This window comes from Scylla paramamosain, chromosome 21 (assembly GCF_035594125.1).
Source record: "Scylla paramamosain isolate STU-SP2022 chromosome 21, ASM3559412v1, whole genome shotgun sequence".
Classification (NCBI taxonomy): Eukaryota; Metazoa; Arthropoda; class Malacostraca; order Decapoda; family Portunidae; genus Scylla; species Scylla paramamosain.
In genome coordinates, this window is record NC_087171.1 from 21,870,335 (window position 1) to 21,892,996 (window position 22,662).

Genomic DNA, 22,662 nt, shown 5'->3' on the forward strand with positions numbered 1-22,662 from the left:
CTGCCCCGCGGTGATGGTAACTTAGCCCACCCCGCCCCTTGCCTTCACTGCTGCCGCCGCTGTAGCTGCTTTCGCTTCGAGGTTATCACTTTCCTTTTTCTCCGTCCTGTGCTCTGGTTCTAGCCACTCTCCTCCTTCACCAACCCTCTCCTTCATTCACAGATTTGAACGTTCGATTTCAGTATAAATATCAGCATGGGAGTCTGACTTTCACGCCTCACAACATACGTGCGCGTCCTGCTTGAGGCATCTAAGATAATATACTTAAGCACTTCAAACCATTTCTCTATTATCAACAAGCACCTTTTTGCTTACTGACAGCGAGTTCTAGAGGTCTTATACTTGCCCCACTGACCCACTTAATGATTGCCATGAGGAATGTAGTGTAATATTATATGGAGTTACGTGTGTGATGACCGTGTTAGTCAGCGTAAGGTCATGCTATGGATCAATGAGATACACGAAAAAAAAGAAGTAAGGAGCAACCATATCGCTATTGATGTGTGGTGTTAGCTTAAGGCCAGCACTAGCCTGCCTCACTCTGTTTCTCACCAACACTGTACGATAACATCACTTCCTACTGCAGAAAATGCCCCCAACGCAGCAGAGGTGTGACAACTTTCACCTCGCATTACGTGGCACTGTTTTGCTATTTCTTGAGACACGAAATGAATCGACTGTAATGAGGAAGTGATAAAATGTGATAACAAGATAATACGAAAGTACAAAATATCACATTGTGACTCATCCTGGGAGACCTTGAGGCGAGGACAGGGGGCAGCAGCAGCAGCAGCAGCAGCCAGCACAAGGCGACGAGCCCCTTCACCCTTACACGGCAGGAGGCAGATGCAAGCACCACCAAAAAATCCTGCAGTAGTTGTATACACCATATCATTTTAAAAGAGTGCACAGCGTTTTTTTTTTGTTAAGCATCATAATAATATGTTCTCGCGTGGTTTATTTGCTTTACAATCTACTTCTCATAGTCCTGATATAGAATACTATGAGCCTTTCATTGTTTTAAACAGTCCTTAGTCAGTGTTGAAGCGCCGCCTACGTGTGCTGGTCTCCTTGCTTACCAAACAGCGTGCTCCCACAACGCTGGGGCGGAATCAGTGTTGTTTCTCAGGAATGGTGTTGCCGACGCTGCCAACAGAGTCTGGCCGTTGCCCAGACCCTTTCGTCACCCCGGCATTCACTGCGCTGTCTTAATCTTCTCCCACTCTTCATAGTTGGGGAGCTGTGCTACATTGATGACACCAGCATTCTGACAAAGTGACTTCTTTATTCAGCTTCCAGTATCAGACCTTCAAACCATTAAGTAAAAAATGTCGTCAAGGTCTCCCGCAGGTGTGGGGAGACTGTGCTTGACTTTCATAACATGCTCAGCGTCTCCAGCCTGTGTAAAGTATTTTGTTCTTTCCCCCGACTCCTCATCCACTTGCGGCATGTTCGCGTCGCCACGGCCTGGATGTAAGTACCCAGGTGACTCAGACCTTCCTCGCAGTCCATGACACTAACTAGGAGATCCTCCTCACAGTCCATGACAATAACCTTCCCGGAAAGACAAATTAATTTGTTGACATGAGGCAAGACGTTACAGAGTTCATATTTAATACACCGACTATCCTACTTCAAAACATACTTAGACATTATACATGTTTGGCCTAGCCCATCTATAATGCCGTCTTTCAAGAGAGAGAGAGAGAGAGAGAGAGAGAGAGAGAGAGAGAGAGAGAGAGAGAGAGAGAGAGAGAGGGGGGGGGGGGGGAGGGGGGAGAACGTATGTATAAACATACCAGGTCTCACACGCCGTGCCTGCATCGTATCCAAGTTGGTGCGAACGTTGCCTCATGCAGCGAGCTGACATCTGACCAACGCTTTACTTGAAGCTGACAATTATCATATAATGTCATATCTAATATGCAAGTGTATACGCTTACAAAAGCGTGTTGGTGCCGCAACAAAAACTCGCCAAATTCACGAGCATGGCAGTTCAGTGACATGACGAGATCGATCGTGTAAGATAACGTTGGAAATTACAATAAGTGTAACGTTTCCTGGGTGACCCACACACTCCCCTACACGAGGTTGTGTCGCGCTGGCCGAGTGACGCACGCTCATGGGCTTCCCGGAGTTTGAGAACGTGAACCTTCCAGGAAGCAGTGGGAGAGGGGAGGCAACAGGCCAACACAGAGCCGTGGCTGTGAAGTGGCGACATTTGCCACCCCCTCCTGCTGCTCCCGCCCCCTCACCAGGCGGGTTACTACTCCCTGTGCATGACGAGGGCGGTTTGTACGCAGTCGATAGAAGCGGCGTCTTACTTAACGTTATACTCCTGACGTCATTAATATTCCCAGCTTCTTCATACTCTTTATCCGCAGCTGCCGTTGCATTCATACTCTTGTTGCTACAGTGATGGTCTTGTGTCTTGAGTCAACCTCCCAGCTCACTTCTTCTCGGAGTATCTGTAATTCGATGTTTATGTTCGGTTCCCTCCCTGTCAGGTTTTGCGATCCACTTCCCCCCCCTCTCTCTCTCGTATAAATTTGCAGTGCAGTGTCCAACTCGGCACTTCAGGAAGCTCCTACACACACCGGCCACGCAGGGAAGAGGGGTCATCAGGGAGGCAGCCACATGCCACTGTGGAGGCGGACCTCGTGGCCCATCCGTCACCTACAAGGCTGACGAGTTAGCAACACCCACCACCATCACCATCACCACCATCACCACCGCCATCACTCGTTTCTCATCTTTACCTCCATCCCAACGTGCTAAGAATATTGTTATAGCCTTTCCAGAGCCGATAACATGCCCCGATCTGTGTCACCTGCCCGCTCCTCAGACCCGTTCTGCGAGATGGTAAAGACATGCCTCACTTGGGTTTTATCTCATGGCGACGAGGAATCCTTAGGTCACTTGGAAGGCAAATGGAGCGACCCTCACCGCAGCAGCCCCCCAACAGTGCGGAGGAGAGGTGCTGGGGGAGCGGGGGAGGGAGAGAGGGAGGGGAGACATTTCCTGGTGGAGCACAGTCAACACACGGACCAGCCACCCCAACCTACCTTCCTCCCTCCCTCCCCTGGCAAATATGTTTTCCACCTGCTGTTATTACCAATATGCGGATGCACTTGGGAATGTCTTGATGAGGTGCACAGAGAGACTGGGCGATAACCCTTAAGGCGGACAGGTAGTCTGACATCACGAAGCTCTCGAGACCAAGTGTGAACCGCTGACGCCCTGTCTCGCATTTCTTTTTGTCACCACCTCTTAAGTACGTGGACGTCTCCTTTGTGCCACGCAAACCTGCAACCCTCGCCATTGTTCTCCTCTGCTAACAGGTGAAATCTTTCCAGCCCAGTGATCTCTTTAGTCATGGCACCTCTCACTTGCCTCGCCTCACACCGCAGCCACCCACCCACCAGCGCTACCTCTCTCCAGGCGGCCTGTAAGTACTTCAGCTCCTCCGGGACGTGGTCATTCAGCACCTGACTTTATGAGGTCTTGCTGAGAGAGAGAGAGAGAGAGAGAGAGAGAGAGAGAGAGAGAGAGAGAGAGAGAGAGAGAGAGAGAGAGAGAGAGAGAGAGAGAGAGAGAGAGAGAGAGAGAGAGAGATGAGGGAGGAAAGCGTTCACTCTCGCCTAAGCCATCGCCAAACTTCCCTGTGACGCAAGAGGTAGGTATTTCCCCGCGACGCGTCCACAGACAGCAGCAGAAGCAGCAACATCCAGACTAGTGGATTGCACGAAGCCAGGACGAGACAGGAAATATCCGACACACCAGCGGGTACGGTGTTGCAAATACCCCGTGTACAACTATCCAGCACTCGGTTATCAAAAACGATAAGGAAACTGGTGAGGCAAGGAAATCTATTGATAGAAAGACGGAAGACAGATAAAGAAACACATCTAAAGTGTCGCACAGGTTTGCTTTGCAGGTGTCAGGGTGTGGGGAAGGCAAGGTGTGTTTGTCTGTGTGTTCACTGAACCCGCCTGTCTTCCTCGCAGGCTGAGGGCAGGCCGGCGGCGAAGGTCGAGGGGTCAGAAGTCCCCTCAACCACCACAGGAGGCACCACTACCCTCGACCTCTTCTTATAAATACTATATATATATATATATATATATATATATATATATATATATATATATATATATATATATATATATATATATATATATGGCAATGATTGGAGAGCAGGTGTATGATGGCGAGGGCCGCCACATGCTGGGCGAGGCTTTAAGGATTACCACCACATCTTCAACGTGCAAGGAGTATCGGCGACCAGAGGCGAGGGGGCGAGGTGCATCTCGCGCTGTGCAGCGCGGGGCGACGCCCCCGCTCAGACCAGACCAGACCAGACGGCGGCAAGGGTCAGTCTCATGGAGAATATTCCAGAGAAGAGTCTTCAAGTTTAAATAATGAAGAAAACACAAGAAATTATTAAATGTCAATGAATAATGCAGGCGTTTTATTTTTATCCTATCTGTCGCACGTTAACGGTTCATCGTTAATACATGATATTCTGAAACACATTTTTGTGGCACATGCAAGCAAAACATAAAAGATGGCACTCTTTTAGGTCGTGGCCTCGCCGGGGTGGGCAGGCTGCAAGGTGGCGGCACGTAGCTGTAATGACGGTGCTCGGGACTCCCTGCCAACTCACGCACCACCACTGTTGCTGTCACTAGTTTGCACAATAACATAATTCTTCGTCTGCAAGCTCACAAACAACGTGCTGAAGTCTGGCCTTGATGGGACTAGCGCTCCTCAGCTGAGTATAAATGTTTTGACCCATGATGACGTCTGGATGCATGGTACTTGCAGCGACACGGAAGCTGTCGTCCACACAGGGCCAGTTTCATTGCAATGTGGTGAACTATAACATGTTTCAAAACGTACGAAAAGTACAAACATAAGAAGTTGAAAGTTGATAAGTTTCATGTACGAAAAAAAAAAAAAAAAAGAAATCGAGGCAAACCGCAAAGAGACTCATTAGAAATTATAGTCCCTTTAAAATATTGTATCACACGAGGAACACTCAGGAGTATAGCTTCCACTCTACGACCTTGGCAATACCTGTGCTTTACTTGTGTGACTATACAAAGATGTCCTGACAGATGCTGAGACCAGGAAAAAGAAGCCAGAGGATACGTGTTCTGATATCAACTTACCGCTAATTTCCGCTACAAAGCCAGGGATAAGATCTTAATGACATTCTACGAGGCAAATCTGAAAGGAACCCATCGGATGAGACGAGTAATTACGTGCAGAAAAGGCAGGTGTGTGTGTGTGTGTGTGTGTGTGTGTGTGTGTGTGTGTGTGTGTGTGTGTGTGTGTGTGTGTGTGTGCGCGTGGTTGGGGTACAGTTCACGCAAGTATCAGGAAGTTAAGGAAGTCGGGGAAGACAAAGCAGGAAATGGCAGCTAGGTAGGAAAGACCTCGGATGCAGGCGAGACCGTGGCCATGAACACTTTCCAACGCCAGAACAAGCCAAGGATTTGCCCACTCGTGTTTGAAGACATCATCAGAACGCTGCTCTTCTCTTCTTGACAAATGACAAGCGCATTACTTGTTAGCGATTACATAATACTGTTATCCCCGCAACCCTGTCCTTTGTTCCTTTGTGCGATGCTAAAAAGTACAATTCACACAGATCATGCCACCAATCCATCTTCATTTGCTTAGCACGGAGTGTCGCTGTTGACTTAGCGATTACATAGTACGGTTACCAAAACTATCCATTCCTTCGCACGATGTTAAAAGTACAATTCACGCAGCTCACACAACCATTCCAGCTCCATTCGCTTAGCATGGCGTGCCGCTATTGAGTGTTGAGAAAGTACAGGCTAGGGATCCGTCAGCCGTGAAGAAAGAGAGAGCTGCTCACCAAAAGATGGGCTCGGGGAGGGAACATTTGGTGTGGATGATAGAGGCTGATGGACGCCCCGAGTCAAACCAGCGGCCACACACCTGCTGCCACTGTACGGAACACACACCTGCTGGGAACGACCCCTCCCCCTCCGGAAGCCCACAGGTGGCCCTCAACCCCGGCCAGTGTTTCATAAAGAGCTGCTTTTCCTGTACTGCTGACGTGAACCAAGACGTCACATTTCCGTTAAAAAGTGTCATATGGTTCCTTTCATTATGCATGGGACCTGTATTTGGGATGTTTGGGGCTGGCTAAACAATGATGATGATGATGATGATGATGATGATGATGATGATGATGATGATGATAATGATAATAATAACAATAATAACAGTAACAGCAACAATAACAAACAAACAACCTATAAGAACAAAGCCAAAATATGCAAGTCAGCCATCACTGCACACCTTGATTACTCTTCTTGATCACCACCAGCAGAGTAGTGGCAGGTGAGATGCGCAGGTATCTTCCCAAGAAAGCATCCCCCTCCCCTCCCCCCACACATTCTCTACCTCCACCACCACCACCACCTTCACTAACAAAGACTAAGACACAAGAAAAGTCACTGCTTTATTTACCTTTGCCTCCATCGACCTGGTTGTTGTTGAGGACGTCACTGTTGGTGCTGCTGGCTCCTGAGTCTTGACGGTGAGGGTAATGAGGATAGAACCTGTCCATGCCCAGATCTTCATCCTCTTCCTCCTCCTCCAATATCCCTAACCCTCCTCCAGGCTCCTCTGTTCTGTGCACGCCCATGGCGGCTGCTTGTTGTCACGATGATGGCGGCGAGAAAGGGCGTCCCACGAGGAAAGCCACTATACTTGGTTGTGTCCGTAAGGCGTGGTCACTATAAACCGCAACACAAAGCAACTGTTGTAAGGCCCGTCAGTCTAAAGTGTGTTGCAGGCAAAGGCCGGTGTGGGCTGCCGGTGGAGGTCTGGGTGGGTCATCAAACACTCTCACCACGAGGAGTCCAGACCGTCGCCTGCACCAGTGCCGGCACCACCTGTATGCTGGTGTTGGTGTTGTGTTCAGTATCGTCGCCGCTCACTTGAGACACCGGGACAGATTTCACTGTGAGGACGACCTTGTTCTAGTTTTGTATTAAACTTGGTGGCTCTGTAGGATACACACGTTGTATTTAACAGACGTAAATAAAGCATCATGAGCAACATGGTTTTATCATGTCACCTGTTATCAAAGCTACCCACTAAGCGCAGCGAAGACACCTCTAAACCTGATAACATTCACCTTGTTACCACGTCCAGCAGTCAGCGGTAACAGACTGCATGCCTCGCCTAACTGAGCACATCTTCCCTGGTATAATTAATCATCCCATCACTTCACCTACGGGAGGCCAAAGGGTGTCCCCGGAGGGGACATGCCCACCAGTGAGAGTGACCCTGACAGGGAATGCACACCCATTATTCCAATGTCTCGCCCCTCCATGTTTCGTGCACATTCATCTTTACTTTATTAAACCGAGGGTGGATAAGAAGCATCTCGTGTTGAGGCGCAAATGTTGAGGAGGGAGGCCATATGTCACGCACGGGGCTCCTGTCTAACTGTACGTGATCCGTTGTCTGCCGCCCGCATGAGGAACTGTGCCGAGAAAGTGGGTCATCTGCGAGCAGCGGCGCCCGTCCCTCGTTGCTGGCACGGCTGCCACGAGCACCCGGCCTTCACTTTTTCCTATCACGCACTCCATTCCTTTCATTCCCTGCCTCCACTGAATGCAATCCCTGCTTAGTGTGGTGCTTCCTCATGACAGTAAGGTGGCGTGAGTGGGAGGACGTAATAGCCACGAGAGGAGGAGCGGTGTGCGTGTCGGGTGAGGGTGACGGCAGCGAGGCGTGGGCTGTATGTCGCCTGCTGGTGCTGCCGCCTCCTGCACCACCTCACACCACTACTGATCTCTCTCTCTCTCTCTCTCTCTCTCTCTCTCTCTCTCTCTCTCTCTCTCTCTCTCTCTCTCTCTACCACACACACACACACACACTATTTCACGCCCACACACTTTAGCCCGATCTAAGTGTTCCTTTTTTCCATAGAAGCCCACTTATGCAAACTTCCTGTCCCTAGAACCTTCTGCAGCGGTGAGGCTGCTGGTACCTGTTAACCCTGGTGATCAGGGAAATGCAGATCGCATTTCAGGTCACGGAGTGAGTCCCTTGCATGTGTTGTGGCGGCTGGATGAACGAAACCAGATAAAGAACAGACGCCACTATCACTGCATACACAGGAGGGGAAATCCGTCACACACTCTCACCATCACCTCCCACTATTCGTTGCACCTAATTCACCACTCACTAGTCATATATATTGATCACAGTCTCCTAAGAAGGGTAGCTATGATATTTTCTGCGGGCAGTCTGCTACCATGCCACGTCTGCACTCACACACCGTGTCTCCAGCAGCCTGGCACTGCTCTCCCGCGCACTTAGCAGACTACTACAGCCACACTGCAGTCTTCTCTCTTCACTCCACACACCATATATACAGTACTCAGTATACAGCCTGCGTACGAGTGAGATAAATGCACCGTATGGATAGACGCAGCTCCGCCGACGAAAGCTACGAGGCGATCAGCTGACTACTGACTGAAACAGCTGAGTGTCACAACACGACCACCTGATACGAGAACAGTTGCCACATCGCACAATATTCCCCGCACTCTCCACGCTTTCTGGGAACGACCACCCTGTATTCCAATAAGTTTCGACGCCATTTCACTCCTTGTATGCCCAACAACCACACACCATGCTCGTCATGATCCCTTACATGGCCTGAATGCGAGGGAAATATGACGATAAAGTACAAATATCATTGGGTGGCGTATGAGGCGAGTGGCAACAGCGAGAGGGTCTGGCAGTACACGCAGAAAATTACTCTTGTGCGCTGCCTCCGTGAACGTGAACATCTACCTACCTATGTATGGACAGCACACACACACACACACATACACGCGCGCGCGTACATGGGGCAACGGCGTGTGCTATTGCCTACAGTGATGCAAGGGAACGTACGACAGTTGTTGAATGTAAGGCTGTGACGAACGTTCGCCTCGTAATACGTATCAGGAGCACCTACGTCTGAGAGAGAGAGAGAGAGAGAGAGAGAGAGAGAGAGAGAGAGAGAGAGAGAGAGAGAGAGAGAGAGAATCACGTAATCATGGCCATAGCATTTATTCTTCAAGATGCATCACAGACTGATCACTTGGTTCCCACTTTCGCGCCGGCCATGAAGAGGAGCCACAGAGCCACACTTTCCACTGCCATCCCCCAGCTGCCGCCGCCCGCCACCCGCCGCGTCTCCTGGGAGGTGACCCACGCCCTCCCCGCCCCTTCACCGCCCCCGCCCCCAGGCCTGACTAAGGAGGGAGCATTGGAGACGCAGGCATGTTTGCCGCCCGGTACCATAAGTCGCACAATACGCATGCATATTTTGAATAATGTACGCAGAGAGAGAGAGAGAGAGAGAGAGAGAGAGAGAGAGAGAGAGAGAGAGAGAGAGAGAGAGAGAGAGAGAGAGAGAATTTCAGCTCAAAGTAATACGTATGCTCATGACTAATACACGTACAGCACAGATTTTCCTTGCGTTGTTACCTTCAGGAGAGAAAGTTAGAGGGAGCAACTAACTAGAACAAACCAGATGGAGAGAAATACAGAAACGAAGGTAGACAGACCCAGACAGGTAAACGGGCTGGCAAAATAGGTGTCTGTATCTCATCCAGCAGCCGAGGTAAACGACGGAGCAGCTCACACCGTATTGCAGTGTCCAAAATGCACTCTTTACTTTCACTTGGTCTGGCAGGTTCCGGGGAGAAAGTCTCGCCCGCCCCCACCACTACACACACTCCATGCCCCATTCCCTTCCCTTCCCTTCACCTGCAAGGCCGCTATGTCCATCTTATCAGTGGACGTAACACACACACACACACACACACACACACACACACACACACACACCTATAACGCAGGTAGTCGATTGATTTAGCCAGTCAGTTCTCGGTATGAATGTTGTTGATGTAAGCAACACCAAAGTCCCTATTTATATTAGTAACATCTGGCTTGTCACGCTACAATTACTCATGACACCGCCTTTGTTAGAATTATAGTTTTACACACACACACACACACACACACACACACACACACACAGAAAGCCTATACGTGCTTTACTCTACTCTACGTGTCAAAGAAAACGAGTCAAAGTAACATAGAAAGTGGCCGTTAGTATGGTGGACTATGCTACTCCACATCGCTACAACACGACACGCTACACCTCCACTACACTATTACAACACTGGACACTGTACTGAGGTTACTAAGGGAAAGAAGAGGAGAGAGGGGAGAGCACGTGTTCATGAAGATAAGCCCGCGGTGAAATACGTAAGAGATTGTCAGCTTGTCTATAACTGAAACCAACGCCACAACTCTTGGCCTTGACTGTATATTTATCTCTTAACATGAATATAGAGAGAGAGAGGGAGAGAGGAAGAGAGGTTAATCTCACGCACGAATCTCCCTCAAGACCTCAGGGATCGAGTGAGGTGAGCTAAGCCTCTGACTGTCAATAGGATGGAGAGCCGGAGGGAGAGGTGGACGGGGGAGAGGAACAGCCACCCCTTGATGATGCCTCCCTCACGTCGCCACCCTGATAAGCACATGTTTACTCATGGTCACCAATTATCTTCGTGATTACGGTTTCCCGGTGATATTTTGTATTAGGTGACGGTAAATACACTCAGGGTAAGTGCTTGCTACTGACCAGGAAGTATGAATTCGTATGAGTAGATAAACAAGGAAATAACGAAATGCTTACTTGACACTTCTTTCACCTCCCCACCCACACGAAAACAAACGAAATGGCAGCCTTCCACCACGTTCAGTCCTGTGTCTACCTGTTTACCTATTGACCAATCAGCCAGGACGATGTATAAAATTACACTGGTAAAGTTAAAGTAGAGATCATCTTGAGTGTCGTCTGGTAATTCACAGCACCGTTCTCGCTGTTCCACTGCTCCACGTTCTTGCTGCTCCACTACTGAAGAAGTATCACACGGAGTTCATTATCCCCGGTACTGTTGGGATGGGTAACAATATATCAGGTGGGAACAGATTATAGCTTAAGTTTGTGTGCATCACATGAACTCACCAACCAAGCAAAGAGAAGTGACTTGGATTGAATAAGGTTAGGATAGACTAGATTTTACCCATCCCAACCTAATCAATCCTAAGAATACGTAAATGGAATCAGTTAAGTTATACATTAGGTAAGGACACATTAGCTTCGGTTTGTTTACATCATATAAAATCACCAGTAATCCGAACAAAAGTGACTTAGATCTGATAAGATCATGATAAGTTAGATTTTACCTGTCTAGCCACGCTAACCAAACTTTATCTAACCCAAGAATATACTGGATTAGTTTGGTTACATTAGATTGAACCAGGACTAGGCACCAACCGAAGGAATGGGATTAAGTTAGATTACGTAGCGTCAGGATGGGTTAGGTTTCATCCAACACAACCTAATCAACCAAAAATGTAGACGGAATCAGTTAGATGACGTGAGATTAAACCAGGATTTGTTTAGCTAACTTGATCTAACTTACAAAAAAAAAAAAAGATCAGACGATTCGATTAAGTTAGATTAGGTCAGGATAGGTCAACTTGGATGCGTACCCTAACTTAAATAGCCTACTGCAATAATAGCTGGGAGGGAGATACGGAAAATACAAGTGGTCTCTTTCTTTGTGAGGGAAATGTCTGGTTACGCCACAGCGACGAGGCAGCTTGGCCAGGCGACGCAGAGAGAGCCGCGCGAGGCCTCAGCTTGTGTGAGTTCCCTTGAGTCACTGCAACCCTCAACAAAGCACCTCTTTCTATTCTCTCTCTCTCTCTCTCTCTCTCTCTCTCTCTCTCTCTCTCTCTCTCTCTCTCTCTCTCTCTCTAACCAAGGCCCACTGAGAGACATGCTCATCACGGTTATAGCTATTTAGTGATGTGTAGATTAAATGCAAAGGGTCGGACTTTGCCTAGCCATGACTGCGAAAACCTTCCTCTTAAATCCTGTAAGTCTTGGGAACACTTTGTGACTCAACTGATAAGACACAGCTGTGTAACACGTTGTTGCTGTAGCGTTTGGTGTAAAATCAATTACCGAAGTACGTTCAACAATAATATTTTCTGCATTAATATTTTTTTTTTTTCAACTACAGAAAGACCAACTCTCTCTCTCTCTCTCTCTCTCTCTCTCTCTCTCTCTCTCTCTCTCTCTCCCTAAGCCTCGTCCACCACATGACACTGCACTCATCGCGCCAGCATTCACACCTTTCACCTCAATACGTACTGATAGGTTTCAACATGAGCACTGGTGTTGTCACGGGCGATGGCCATGTCTCCACAAGTGTGACCAATGCAGCAACACCAACCTTGTTTCGTCTCTTCATGCAGCAAAAGCGGCAGTGTATTACATTCCCATGCTAGGACAACTTCACTTATTAAAAATACCTCACCTGAAATACACGAAGGAAAACGTGTTGCTTATCAGGTAAACTTAAGATACTGATATACAATAGCCATAAAACTTTTTTATCTGAAAGGGGTTGGGTAGGTGGTCCTGATGAAGTCAAGGGAAAGATAGTGAAATTCAGTTCCCTCCACCGTGCAGGCAATTCAGTTGGCAAATCAATCAAGGTGATAACACGTTACTAAACACAAGCTCTTATCAGTCTGTCCACACAAAACTTTTGAAACACACCACACTTGCTGAAATATGACGCTGAGCCCAACACCCAGCCGGATGTCGACATGGTGGCGGCCAGGTTCATGCAAAACTGTACGTGATGTATTTCACCTTATGGGAAAACTCACCCTCTTCCTCTTGCTGTAAAAGGTTTAGTCATAAGAATTGCGGTGTGATTCTACCGACGAGGGACACTGGCAGAATTCCTGCATGTGTTATGAAATATATCTCGGTACAGGTGAGTATTTTACACACGCCCACGACCTTCGAGTTTATTTTTCTGGCTGACATTTTTCCCTTTAAGCCTTCGGTTTTGAGACGCACCTCATTAAGAAATAAGTAGAATGAAAGAGAACAAATGATGATAATCTAAGACACACCAAGGGTCACCCAGGGCAACACACAAGACCGTACCTCACTGTATTCTCAAACATTTTAGTGTCCTATCTCGACTGATTTTAACATGCTATAGTGGAAGTTACTGTTGCTTCGTGGGCGGTTTTAGGATTCCAGTGATAATTTAAGAGGGATTCAGCATCATCAGTGAGAAATATACCCATGAAAACCCGACTATCATCTTTATGGCTTTTGAAAATAGTCATTATGAAAACCAGGAGCGTTTAAGAATGCAGTAAATGAAACTTATATATATTGGGTGGATTGGGAGATGCAGCTTAACAAAATACGTAATCTGGCGTCGCATACTATAATCATCAAATAATTAAACAAACAGGACACAATGAAATAAAGCACATAGATAAACAACATAAGGTCATGGTACACTTCACGTCATCTGAGTAAGAGTAGACGATTTACATTGCCAAAATGAAAAACAACAGGCACTAGAAGATTTAAACTACTCCATTATATTAGATGCTTTTGAAGTCGAAGTTGTACTCTGTACTTACAACACATCATTTCACTCGCCTTAACGAGAGTACTTAATCAGTACATTTTTTTTTTTTTTTCACGACCCAGTTTGATTTTATATACTACCCTGTACGCCCTTTGTATTGTATTTCTTGCTCTCTAGCATGAGAACCAACTCACACACACACACACACACACACACACACGCACTATTAAATTTCACTTGCTGTTTATATAGCTGTCTACAATGTGGCGACCCAGTGAACAAGAGATTGCGACCCAGTACGGGATCTCGACCCGTACTTTGAAGAACCTGCTGGTCTACGGGGAATGCCACGAGACAGGACAAGTTCATATCCACACAGTGATCTAGCAGCAGGAAGCAGGAAATGATCGTCACACCTCTGCTTGTATCGTCTGCATGTGTGGCTGTGAGGGGCGATAAAATGGTGGGCCGAGTGTGACGCGTTAGGTTAGAAGGATGGGACGAGTGTGCTAGAGATAAAAAGGATCAAGAGTGATATTTTAGAATTAGAGTAAGACAATGAGGAGACGAGTGTGTGAAGTGGAGGAGTGAATGACCGTGGAGACGAGCATGTGTTAGTGACTTAGTGAAGAGATGAGTGTGACATGTTGGAGTGAGGCAATGAGGAGACAAGTGTGTGAGGTGGTAGTGTGTTAGGTGTTAGTGGCGGTGGATTCCGAGGCGGGGCGGGAGCAAGAGCGGGTGCGGAAGAACGGCTGACTGACCTCACCCACAGACAGTGCGAGTATATTCCGTTAGCGAGCTCCATGTCACCGCCACCACCACCGCCATCACCCGCAGCAGACCACCATCGCCACCACCACCACGACCACGATCACGACCACCCGCTACCAGATCACCACCACGATCATTGCTCCTGTCTCTATTACCATCATTACTGCCACCACTACTATTACTATTACTACTCCGCCTTCACACCTACTACTCGTGGCTCCACCTCTACTATAACTACTGCTGCTGCTAATACTACTGCTACTTCTACTACTACTACTACTTCTACTACTACTACAACTGCTATCCCTCTGCCTTCACAACTACTTCTATCACCACTGCTACTACAACCACTACTACTATCCTCACTACCACCTTCATGAATCACCACAACCACCAACGCTACCACCACCACCACCACCACTACCACCATCACTACTTCTACCATTACCACGATCACTAGTTCCACCACCACTATAATAAGATACCACCACCAGCATCACCACACGCACATGATACGCGCCACGCTCCCACGCTCATCACCACAACCAAGCACTATCATCACTACTACGTTAAGCTAAGCACCACCACCACTACCAGGGCACTGTTGACCACCATCATCACAATAATACACAATAAACAGTACAAAAAGCTAACAATGCACATAACCACTCCTGCAACCCGTCCTATTCTTATATAAAAGCTCATATAATAGACAGTATTCTGAAACGCTTTTGCACCGCACCCTCACTATTTTGAAAATGCTGTGGTCGAAGTTACACGGTTTTTAAAGGTGTTTTTACGGTTTAATGACTTTTAAACAGTATTTCTACATAATTAACAGGAGAAACACTCTTGTCAACCCGGCTAATCATCTCTGTGGCCTTTGAAAATAACCGTAATGAGAAAGCAAAGTATTTCTGAATACAGGGCATCTACTACGCATGTACCAGAACGGAGACACAAAGGAACACGCAGAATGAACAAACAGCAAAAGATCTGTTAGCCCTTAGAGAGCTGTGTGGTGTGTGCCTTGCGTTGTGAAGCAGACACAGACGAAAGTAATGATTATATTAGTAAAAGTGAGGGATACGTCCAGTGTATTCAGTTCATAATAAATTCGTAACGTCAAATATTGTGGTTTCGCTTTACGTAGTCATTGCGGCGCGTATGCGTTCTTAAACGCTTTGTTCTCACACAAGGAGTATTTTTCAAAGCTACGATGACTACGAGTCAGGTTCTAGTGTTTTTTTCTCATAAGTGATGTGGAATCCTTGTTAAAGTATCACTCAGATAGTAAGAAACACTCTTGAAAATCCTAATAACTTCCACAATAGCTTGTAAAAGGTAGGTGATATAAGACGCCACGTGTGTGTGTGTGTGTGTGTGTGTGTGTGTGTGTGTGTGTGTGTGTGTGTGTGTGTTACGTAAATCTTAGAGACTTTTCTCCAGCATTATGTCATATCTCATCTCTCTCTCTCTTATAAACAGAAAAATAACAATATCAGTTACACAAGGCGAGATATTGTAACAGTACATCGCAACTTAACAGTACGGGAAACCATTCATCCTGAGAAAACAATGGCAATACTTTCATGTCATAGCGGTGGTGGAGTGATCGATATGTATTAGTGGGGGTGGTGATGAAGGTAACAGTAGTCGCGGCTATAGTGAAAACATGAGGATGATAGCTTACGATAACGATGATAACGATAGTGTCACTGTGAGCGCACACATACCTGGCGAGAGTATTAAGGAATAGTGAGGGTAATGATGGTGATATTAACCGCAAGCTAGAGAGAATATTATCATTGTACACAGTCTGAACACACTTGGGTTGAGTCTTGTATCACGCTGTAAGGAGGGCTAATGAAAGAAATGCAACCGTACGCGTGAATGTCGCTTATTTAATATGTTAGGGAGTTTCCATCTTCATTAGTGAAAACAAATACCCTAAGATATCGAATGAAGAAGAGTTATATTGAGTTATATTTACCATTATTTTAGATCAAGGAACTAAAAAAAAAGTGTCATCAGTTCTTACATATTTTGATAAATAACCTTTAGCTGAAATGAAGACAGTAAGATATATATATATATATATATATATATATATATATATATATATATATATATATATATATATATATATATATATATATATATATATATATTATGCTAATTTTCACTTCAGATTAAACAATAAATAATGTAGCACTACTTTTTTTCTTCTATATTTTGATGTTCTCCCACAAACAATGTCGCTTTCAAGGTAAAAGTAAGACAGACTGAATGTGAACGATAACGAAGAGTTGTGGCTCCGTGACTCTGTTGAATGTTCATGAATTAACGAAAAAGAAAAAAAAAAAAAAGGATTCTACGAAGTGTACAAACGTTTAGCATAAAATACAACGTAATTGACTCCTTGCCTGAAATAATCTTTTAGTGATGTGGAAAAAATGGTCACAATATTAATATCGGTGTTCACGTTACACACATGATAGACGTATCAGATAATGAGAACCATTAAAATATTAAATAAACAATTTCCACTCAGTAACACTGCTCTGATAAGAAGGAATGCAGCGTCTCATTACACGTTGACAGACAGACAGACAGACAGACAGACATGACATACATGCATAAGACAGACATACAGACAGATAGAGCGACATACATACATACAAACAGACAGCCATCCATCCAGATACACAGAGACAGACACACAAGCAGACAGGTAGTGACGGATACTACTAAGACATTCTAAACTAAGACTATTTTCATTTTCAAAGTCCAGAGATGATTTAATCAGGTTTTCACAATGTTTTCTTTTCCGTAAACGGTGAAGAATATTTAAGTATCATCGGAATCATGAATACACCCTTGAAAATCTCCGTAACTTCCATTAGAGCCTGATCAAGAACGAGATGGGACACCAGAACGTTTAACGCGGGCCCATGTGAATAATTTCCAACCAGTAGTGTTGGTGTGAAGTGCGCTTACATTTCCTGTGTTATCTGTGCCTATGACTCATGGCCTCTCTCAGACTTCACTTATCATGAAAACGTAAACGAAAACTTCCACAACATCCGCTAAATCTTGTCACATCATCACTAAACTCGTGAAAACATCCTTGGAAACATCAATAATTTCCACTAAAGTTTGTTAATCTATCACTAGAGAGATAAGATGATGAAAGCATTTGAGAATACGGTCTTAGTAAGTCATCAGAGGCGAGCCTTAAGTCAGGCATTCAAGTGACGACGCAAAACCGCTGCGCCAATACACCATACACGCAATGATAGACTGCAGTGATAGGGTGCAGCACATAACTCGTTCAAAACAGGGAGGAACGTGTGACTGGTTGGCTGCCTTCTTTTATGTGAAAAATGAAAAATACATCGAGGTGAATTCAACTGGAAAAGTATCAAAAAAAAAAAAAAAAAAAAAACTAGTACCAGATTTTGCGACAACAGAGCAAAAAAAAAAAAAAAAAAAAAAAAAAAAAAAAAAAAAAAAAAAAAAAAAGATAAATTGTAACTGGATAGAATTTGTCAGGGAAACACCAAATCTATTCTATCCTTTCTTTTTTTTCTTTTCTTTTTGTACGGGATCACACCAATATTTTTCCACGGAACCATCGCAGTATTGTATATTTTATTTCTCATGCACACTTCGCCTTTCCCGGAACATACCTAAGTATTTAACGACAACAGAGAAGTCTTCCTGCTGCTGTACTGATGCAAGACAGAAGCAATGACGGCGAGACTACTCGATGGGAAGAGAGAGAGAGAGAGAGAGAGAGAGAGAGAGAGAGAGAGAGAGAGAGAGAGAGAGAGAGAGAGAGAGAGAGAGAGAGAGAGAGAGAGAGAATAATCAACGTTACATCAACAGCAGCCAAAAATTAACCAATACAGATCAACATTGTCAGCCACAACTAATGCACGGCAACTGGAAAAAATTCTCCCCAATCCAGCTACCGAATATTGAGCCTTTCTCTCTCTCTCTCTCTCTCTCTCTCTCTCTCTCTCTCTCTCTCTCTCTCTCTCTCTCTCTCTCTCTCTCTCTCTCTCGCCGGTAGAGGCCAAGGCTGCCGCCAACTAAGGTGGAAAGCCAGCATATCCACTTGAATTTGACCGTGAAAAACCATATGACACATCCCCCTCCGCCTCCTCCTCCTCCTCTTCCCTCCGGTATCGGCTACCGGCCACGCACAGCAACACGGTGAGGGTGCGAGGCGTTACACTGACACAGATGGACACACAGCGGGGCGGCGGGCACCTATGTATACGCTGGCGTGGAAGGCTAATGCTGCGTGGACGAGGTATCCGTCATAGTTGTTCATCTCAGTAACAGCATACAGCCTTACATGTCACTTTTTGCCGCCGCCTCTTCGCCTTCAAGCCACACAGATGCTATACCTTTCCTAAAGTGTCTGATTTCACCTCCACCTTCCATGCTTCCTTTGTTTTATGGATCATATTCTGAAACACCTCTGCGCCGCATCTCCACTACATTCAAAAGGCTATAGTTGAAAGTACACAGGTTTTTGAGGGTGTTTTTACGGTTCTAGTAACAGATTAACAAGATTTCTACATTTTTAACGGGAAAAACGGTCTTGAGAACCAGGGTCTTCATCTTTATCGCCTTTAAAAGTAGTCGTGGTGAGAGAGCAAAACTTTTCATAATAGGGACATGTATCACTCACTATAGCATATTGTTCCCACCCCCCGCACCACATTCCACATTCCTAGTCTCTTAACACCATTTCCCTGTCCCCACCTCAATTTCCCGTAGCTGGTTCCCATTCTTCCTTTGTCCTGTCTGCTTCCCTTCCCTGGTACACTTTTCTATTTGGCTGTTATCCTTGCCATGTCCCATTTCCGTCCTTACCACTAACTGTATTTTCCTTTTCTGTCATACTCCTGTGCTCCGTTCCCGTCCTTTCTTTGTTCAATCTCCATCCTATTCCGTTTTCTTTTTTCCTTTGTCCTGTCTTTAGCTATCTCACTCCTACCCTTCCCACCACCTTCATTACTCTCTCTCTCTCTCTCTCTCTCTCTCTCTCTCTCTCGTACTCAGCATTCTCATAATGTAATTTCCCATCAGTTATCACTTATAATATATTTTTATTTCGTTAGACGTACATTCAGAGCAGCGAACGTAATATCATAGCAGTATTGTGTCTGCCCTTTGATTCGCTACCTAGAACTGCAACGTTTCCTGGTGTACAAACAATTACTGCTGGGTTGTGAGTCTGTTGTGGCGTTGTAATTGGTGGTGAGTGGGTCAGATTATTATAGTGACGCTCTTATTTAAATACTGATAGACGGAAGTGATTGATTACACAATGATTAATTCACAATTCGATTTCACTTCCCATCCCCTCTCTCTCTCTCTCTCTCTCTCTCATCCATCCCTCTTATTGGTCCCCGATGATCGAAGGCCGCCTCAACATTCACGAGGGTGGCCCTTGTGGCGACCTCACCGCTGAGGGTCATCGCTACACAGCACAAGAAACTGCACACGATGAGAAAACACATGTTGGTTTTCAAGGTAAGATACTCCCGCTGTTTTCGTGCCGCATATGAAAGCTTTGTGGTGTTGATAAGCACGGGGAAGGTAAGGAAAGTGATTCAGAGGATGAGGTAAGGCGTGGGTGTGGCCAGATCCGTGTATTCGCAAGCGTTTTGAAGTCTTACCTCGATTACATACAGGACCGTATTCTGACACACTTCTGCGCCGTACCTTCACTACCTTCAAAGGCTCTTGTTGAAGTTACATGGGTTTTAATGCTGTTTTTATGGTTGCAGTGACAAATTAACAAGATTTCTATATTATTAAAGGAGAAACAGTCTTGAGAACCCGGTTAATCATCTCTGTGGCTTTTGGAAATAGTCATGGTGAGAGTACAAAGCGTTTCTGAATACGAGCCTTGGCAGTCTTTGTTTAGTGGAAGTTATCGTGGTTTTCAAGGGTGCTTTCATGAATCTACTGATAGTTTAACAAGGTTCCTGCACCACCATTGTGAGGAAATATCATGAGAACCTTACTAATTATCTCTGTGGCCTTTGAGGGAAGAGACTATCTGAGTCCAAGGCTTTTAAAAATATCCTCGCTAATTTCGTGGATATGTGGCGTTGAAAACAGGACGAGGATAAGCACAGAGGATGAGGCAAGACATGGGTGTGGCCAGCTCAGCATTCTTAAACGTTTCGCTGTGTACGTATTGTGGAAGCTGTCTGGGTTTTCAAGGGTGTTTACATGATTCTTTTTATTATTAATAAGAATTTTGCATTATCGATAAGCGAAAAGATTACCGGAACCTTTCTTATCATCTCCGTGGCCAAAGTGTTGAAGAACACTGGCTCTGTGATAGAGTTACGTGCTTTCATGATTATATTGACAGTTTGACAATATTCTGCAATGAGAGAAATATAATAAACAATGAGAGAAAATATAATAAAAACCCTACTCATCATCTCTGCGGTCTTTGAAAATTGTTCTTATCTGAGTCCGAAGTGTTTAAGAACACTGCGTCTGTGATAGAATAGGCTGGCTGCACCACGGCCTTGGGTACGCATGCTGGGTGGGGGGCGGGCAGTGCGTCGTGGCTTGTTTCACCTAACTCACCCAGACAAAGGTGAGGTCTACCCACCGCCTCCACCAGCTATAGAAATAAATCCCTTGTGTAACTGAGAGTGCGAACATGCGTGAAACAGTGAGAGGTCATTGCCGCGGCGTCAGCACTGGTTCTAACACTCGTCAAGCGCTACCTCAAGATGTGACGCACGGAGGGAGGAGAGAGAGAGAGAGAGAGAGAGAGAGAGAGAGAGAGAGAGAGAGAGAGAGAGAGAGAGAGAGAGAGAGAGAGAGAGAAGGGAAAATATTCCTAGGGAGAGTTTTAGGAAGCAACAAAGAGAAGGGAGAGGAAAAACAGAGCAGCGCCTATGATATCTGGTGGGAACAATGAACTGCTGGCGCGGCCCCGTGGGTTGCTCTGCGTGCCAATGCTGAGTCACCGGCACGGGCCAAGAGGCGTCCGGCACCGGGCACCTCGAGGGCACAGGTGTCCCGCCCGGTGCAGGGGAGAGGGAAGATTGGCACCCACACAGCACCACCAACACAGCAACTAGGACAGCATGACAGGCAGATAGAGGAGGAACATACAAGGAGCTGATAGCAGAACGAGGCCGTGTGGTGAGTTAGGCCAATGGTTCTCAACTTTTTCGAAGTTCATGCACCCTTCCGGGGTCATATCTCTCCCGGGGTCATGTCTCTTTTCCACTCAGCCTTTCATCTCTTCCACCTCAGTTGAAGTAATATTTCCTGATTGCTCTTGATGGATAACTAAAGGTCCATGAACGATATGAAACCACGCAAAAAAAAAAATAAACTAATGAGCACTGAGACACCTGTGCCACAGCTAAGGGTCATGAACGATATAAAACACCACAAAGGAGCCTAGAGACCAATGAGTTCTGACACACCTGTGCTAGAGTGACAACAGACCACTTACGTAGTCGCTAGCACGCATCTCCCTGCCTTCCTCTCCGTCCAGCACACAACCTTCAAGGAAAACCATAGCTAGAGTGACAATAGACTAGGGATGTACCCACTAACACGTACCTCCCTTTTCTTTTCCCAATACAGGACACAACCATCAGGGAAAATCATAGCTATAGTGACGGTAGACCAGGAATGTAATCGCTAACACGCACCTCCCTGGCTTCCTCTCCGTCAAACTCTCAACTTTTAGGGAAAATCGAAGAAAACCATCTTAAAACACGCAGAAAATAAGTATGATTCAAGTATGATTTTTTATGACTGACCAAAGACAACGAAATTTATGTGAAGAAAAGGGCCCACTGAGGCACCAATTCCCAAAGAGTCAAAAGGATTAACCAGCATTAGAGAAGTGATTGAGACCTCTCTCTCTCGAAAAAAAAATAAATAAATAAAATAAAAATAAGTCGTAGGAAAAAGAAAATGCAGAAACAGGCAGGAAGTTCGAGTTGGCCAGTGAAGAGGATGAAAAATTGTGAATACTAGTTTACTCTTGCATTAGGGAGTGGACAATAAAAATGGAAGAAATCTAAGGGTGTAACACGAAAGGAAATGCAGAAACAGTCCCAGAATTTACCAGTGAAGGGAATGAAAAACTGTAAATACTAGTTTACTCTTGCATTAGGGAGGTGGACAAAATAAAAATGGAGGAAAACTAAGGGTACCACACATCTCACTTCCAATGACGTGAGGCAGTTGGACGTGAAGCTATGGCAGGGAAGGGCTGAAAGGCTCCGCTCAATGCGCTGCACTAATGAAAACACCTGAGTGGCAGCTTGTATCGCGTCGT

General features: G+C 45.8%; 1 protein-coding gene across 7 annotated transcripts in view; it reads right to left on the minus strand.

Moving 5' to 3' along the window:
• Positions 1–22,662, minus strand: part of LOC135111251 (ribosomal protein S6 kinase alpha-5-like) — a 60,071-nt gene that overhangs the window by 19,997 nt on the left and 17,412 nt on the right. Inside the window, exons 1-2 of one of the 7 annotated variants that reach the window (XM_064024430.1) lie at positions 8,472–8,611; positions 6,508–7,048 (exon numbers count right to left, since the gene is read on the minus strand). The exons of 2 other annotated variants lie outside the window; for them this stretch is intronic. In XM_064024430.1, coding sequence (XP_063880500.1) covers positions 6,508–6,685 — 178 coding nt within the window. In that variant the 5' untranslated portion in view covers positions 6,686–7,048; positions 8,472–8,611. Of the gene's footprint in view, positions 1–6,507; positions 7,049–8,332; positions 8,351–8,454; positions 8,612–12,283; positions 12,399–22,662 lie in introns of those variants that run through there. 4 more of the 7 variants (XM_064024429.1, XM_064024431.1, XM_064024432.1 and 1 more) reach the window with 4 other exon arrangements.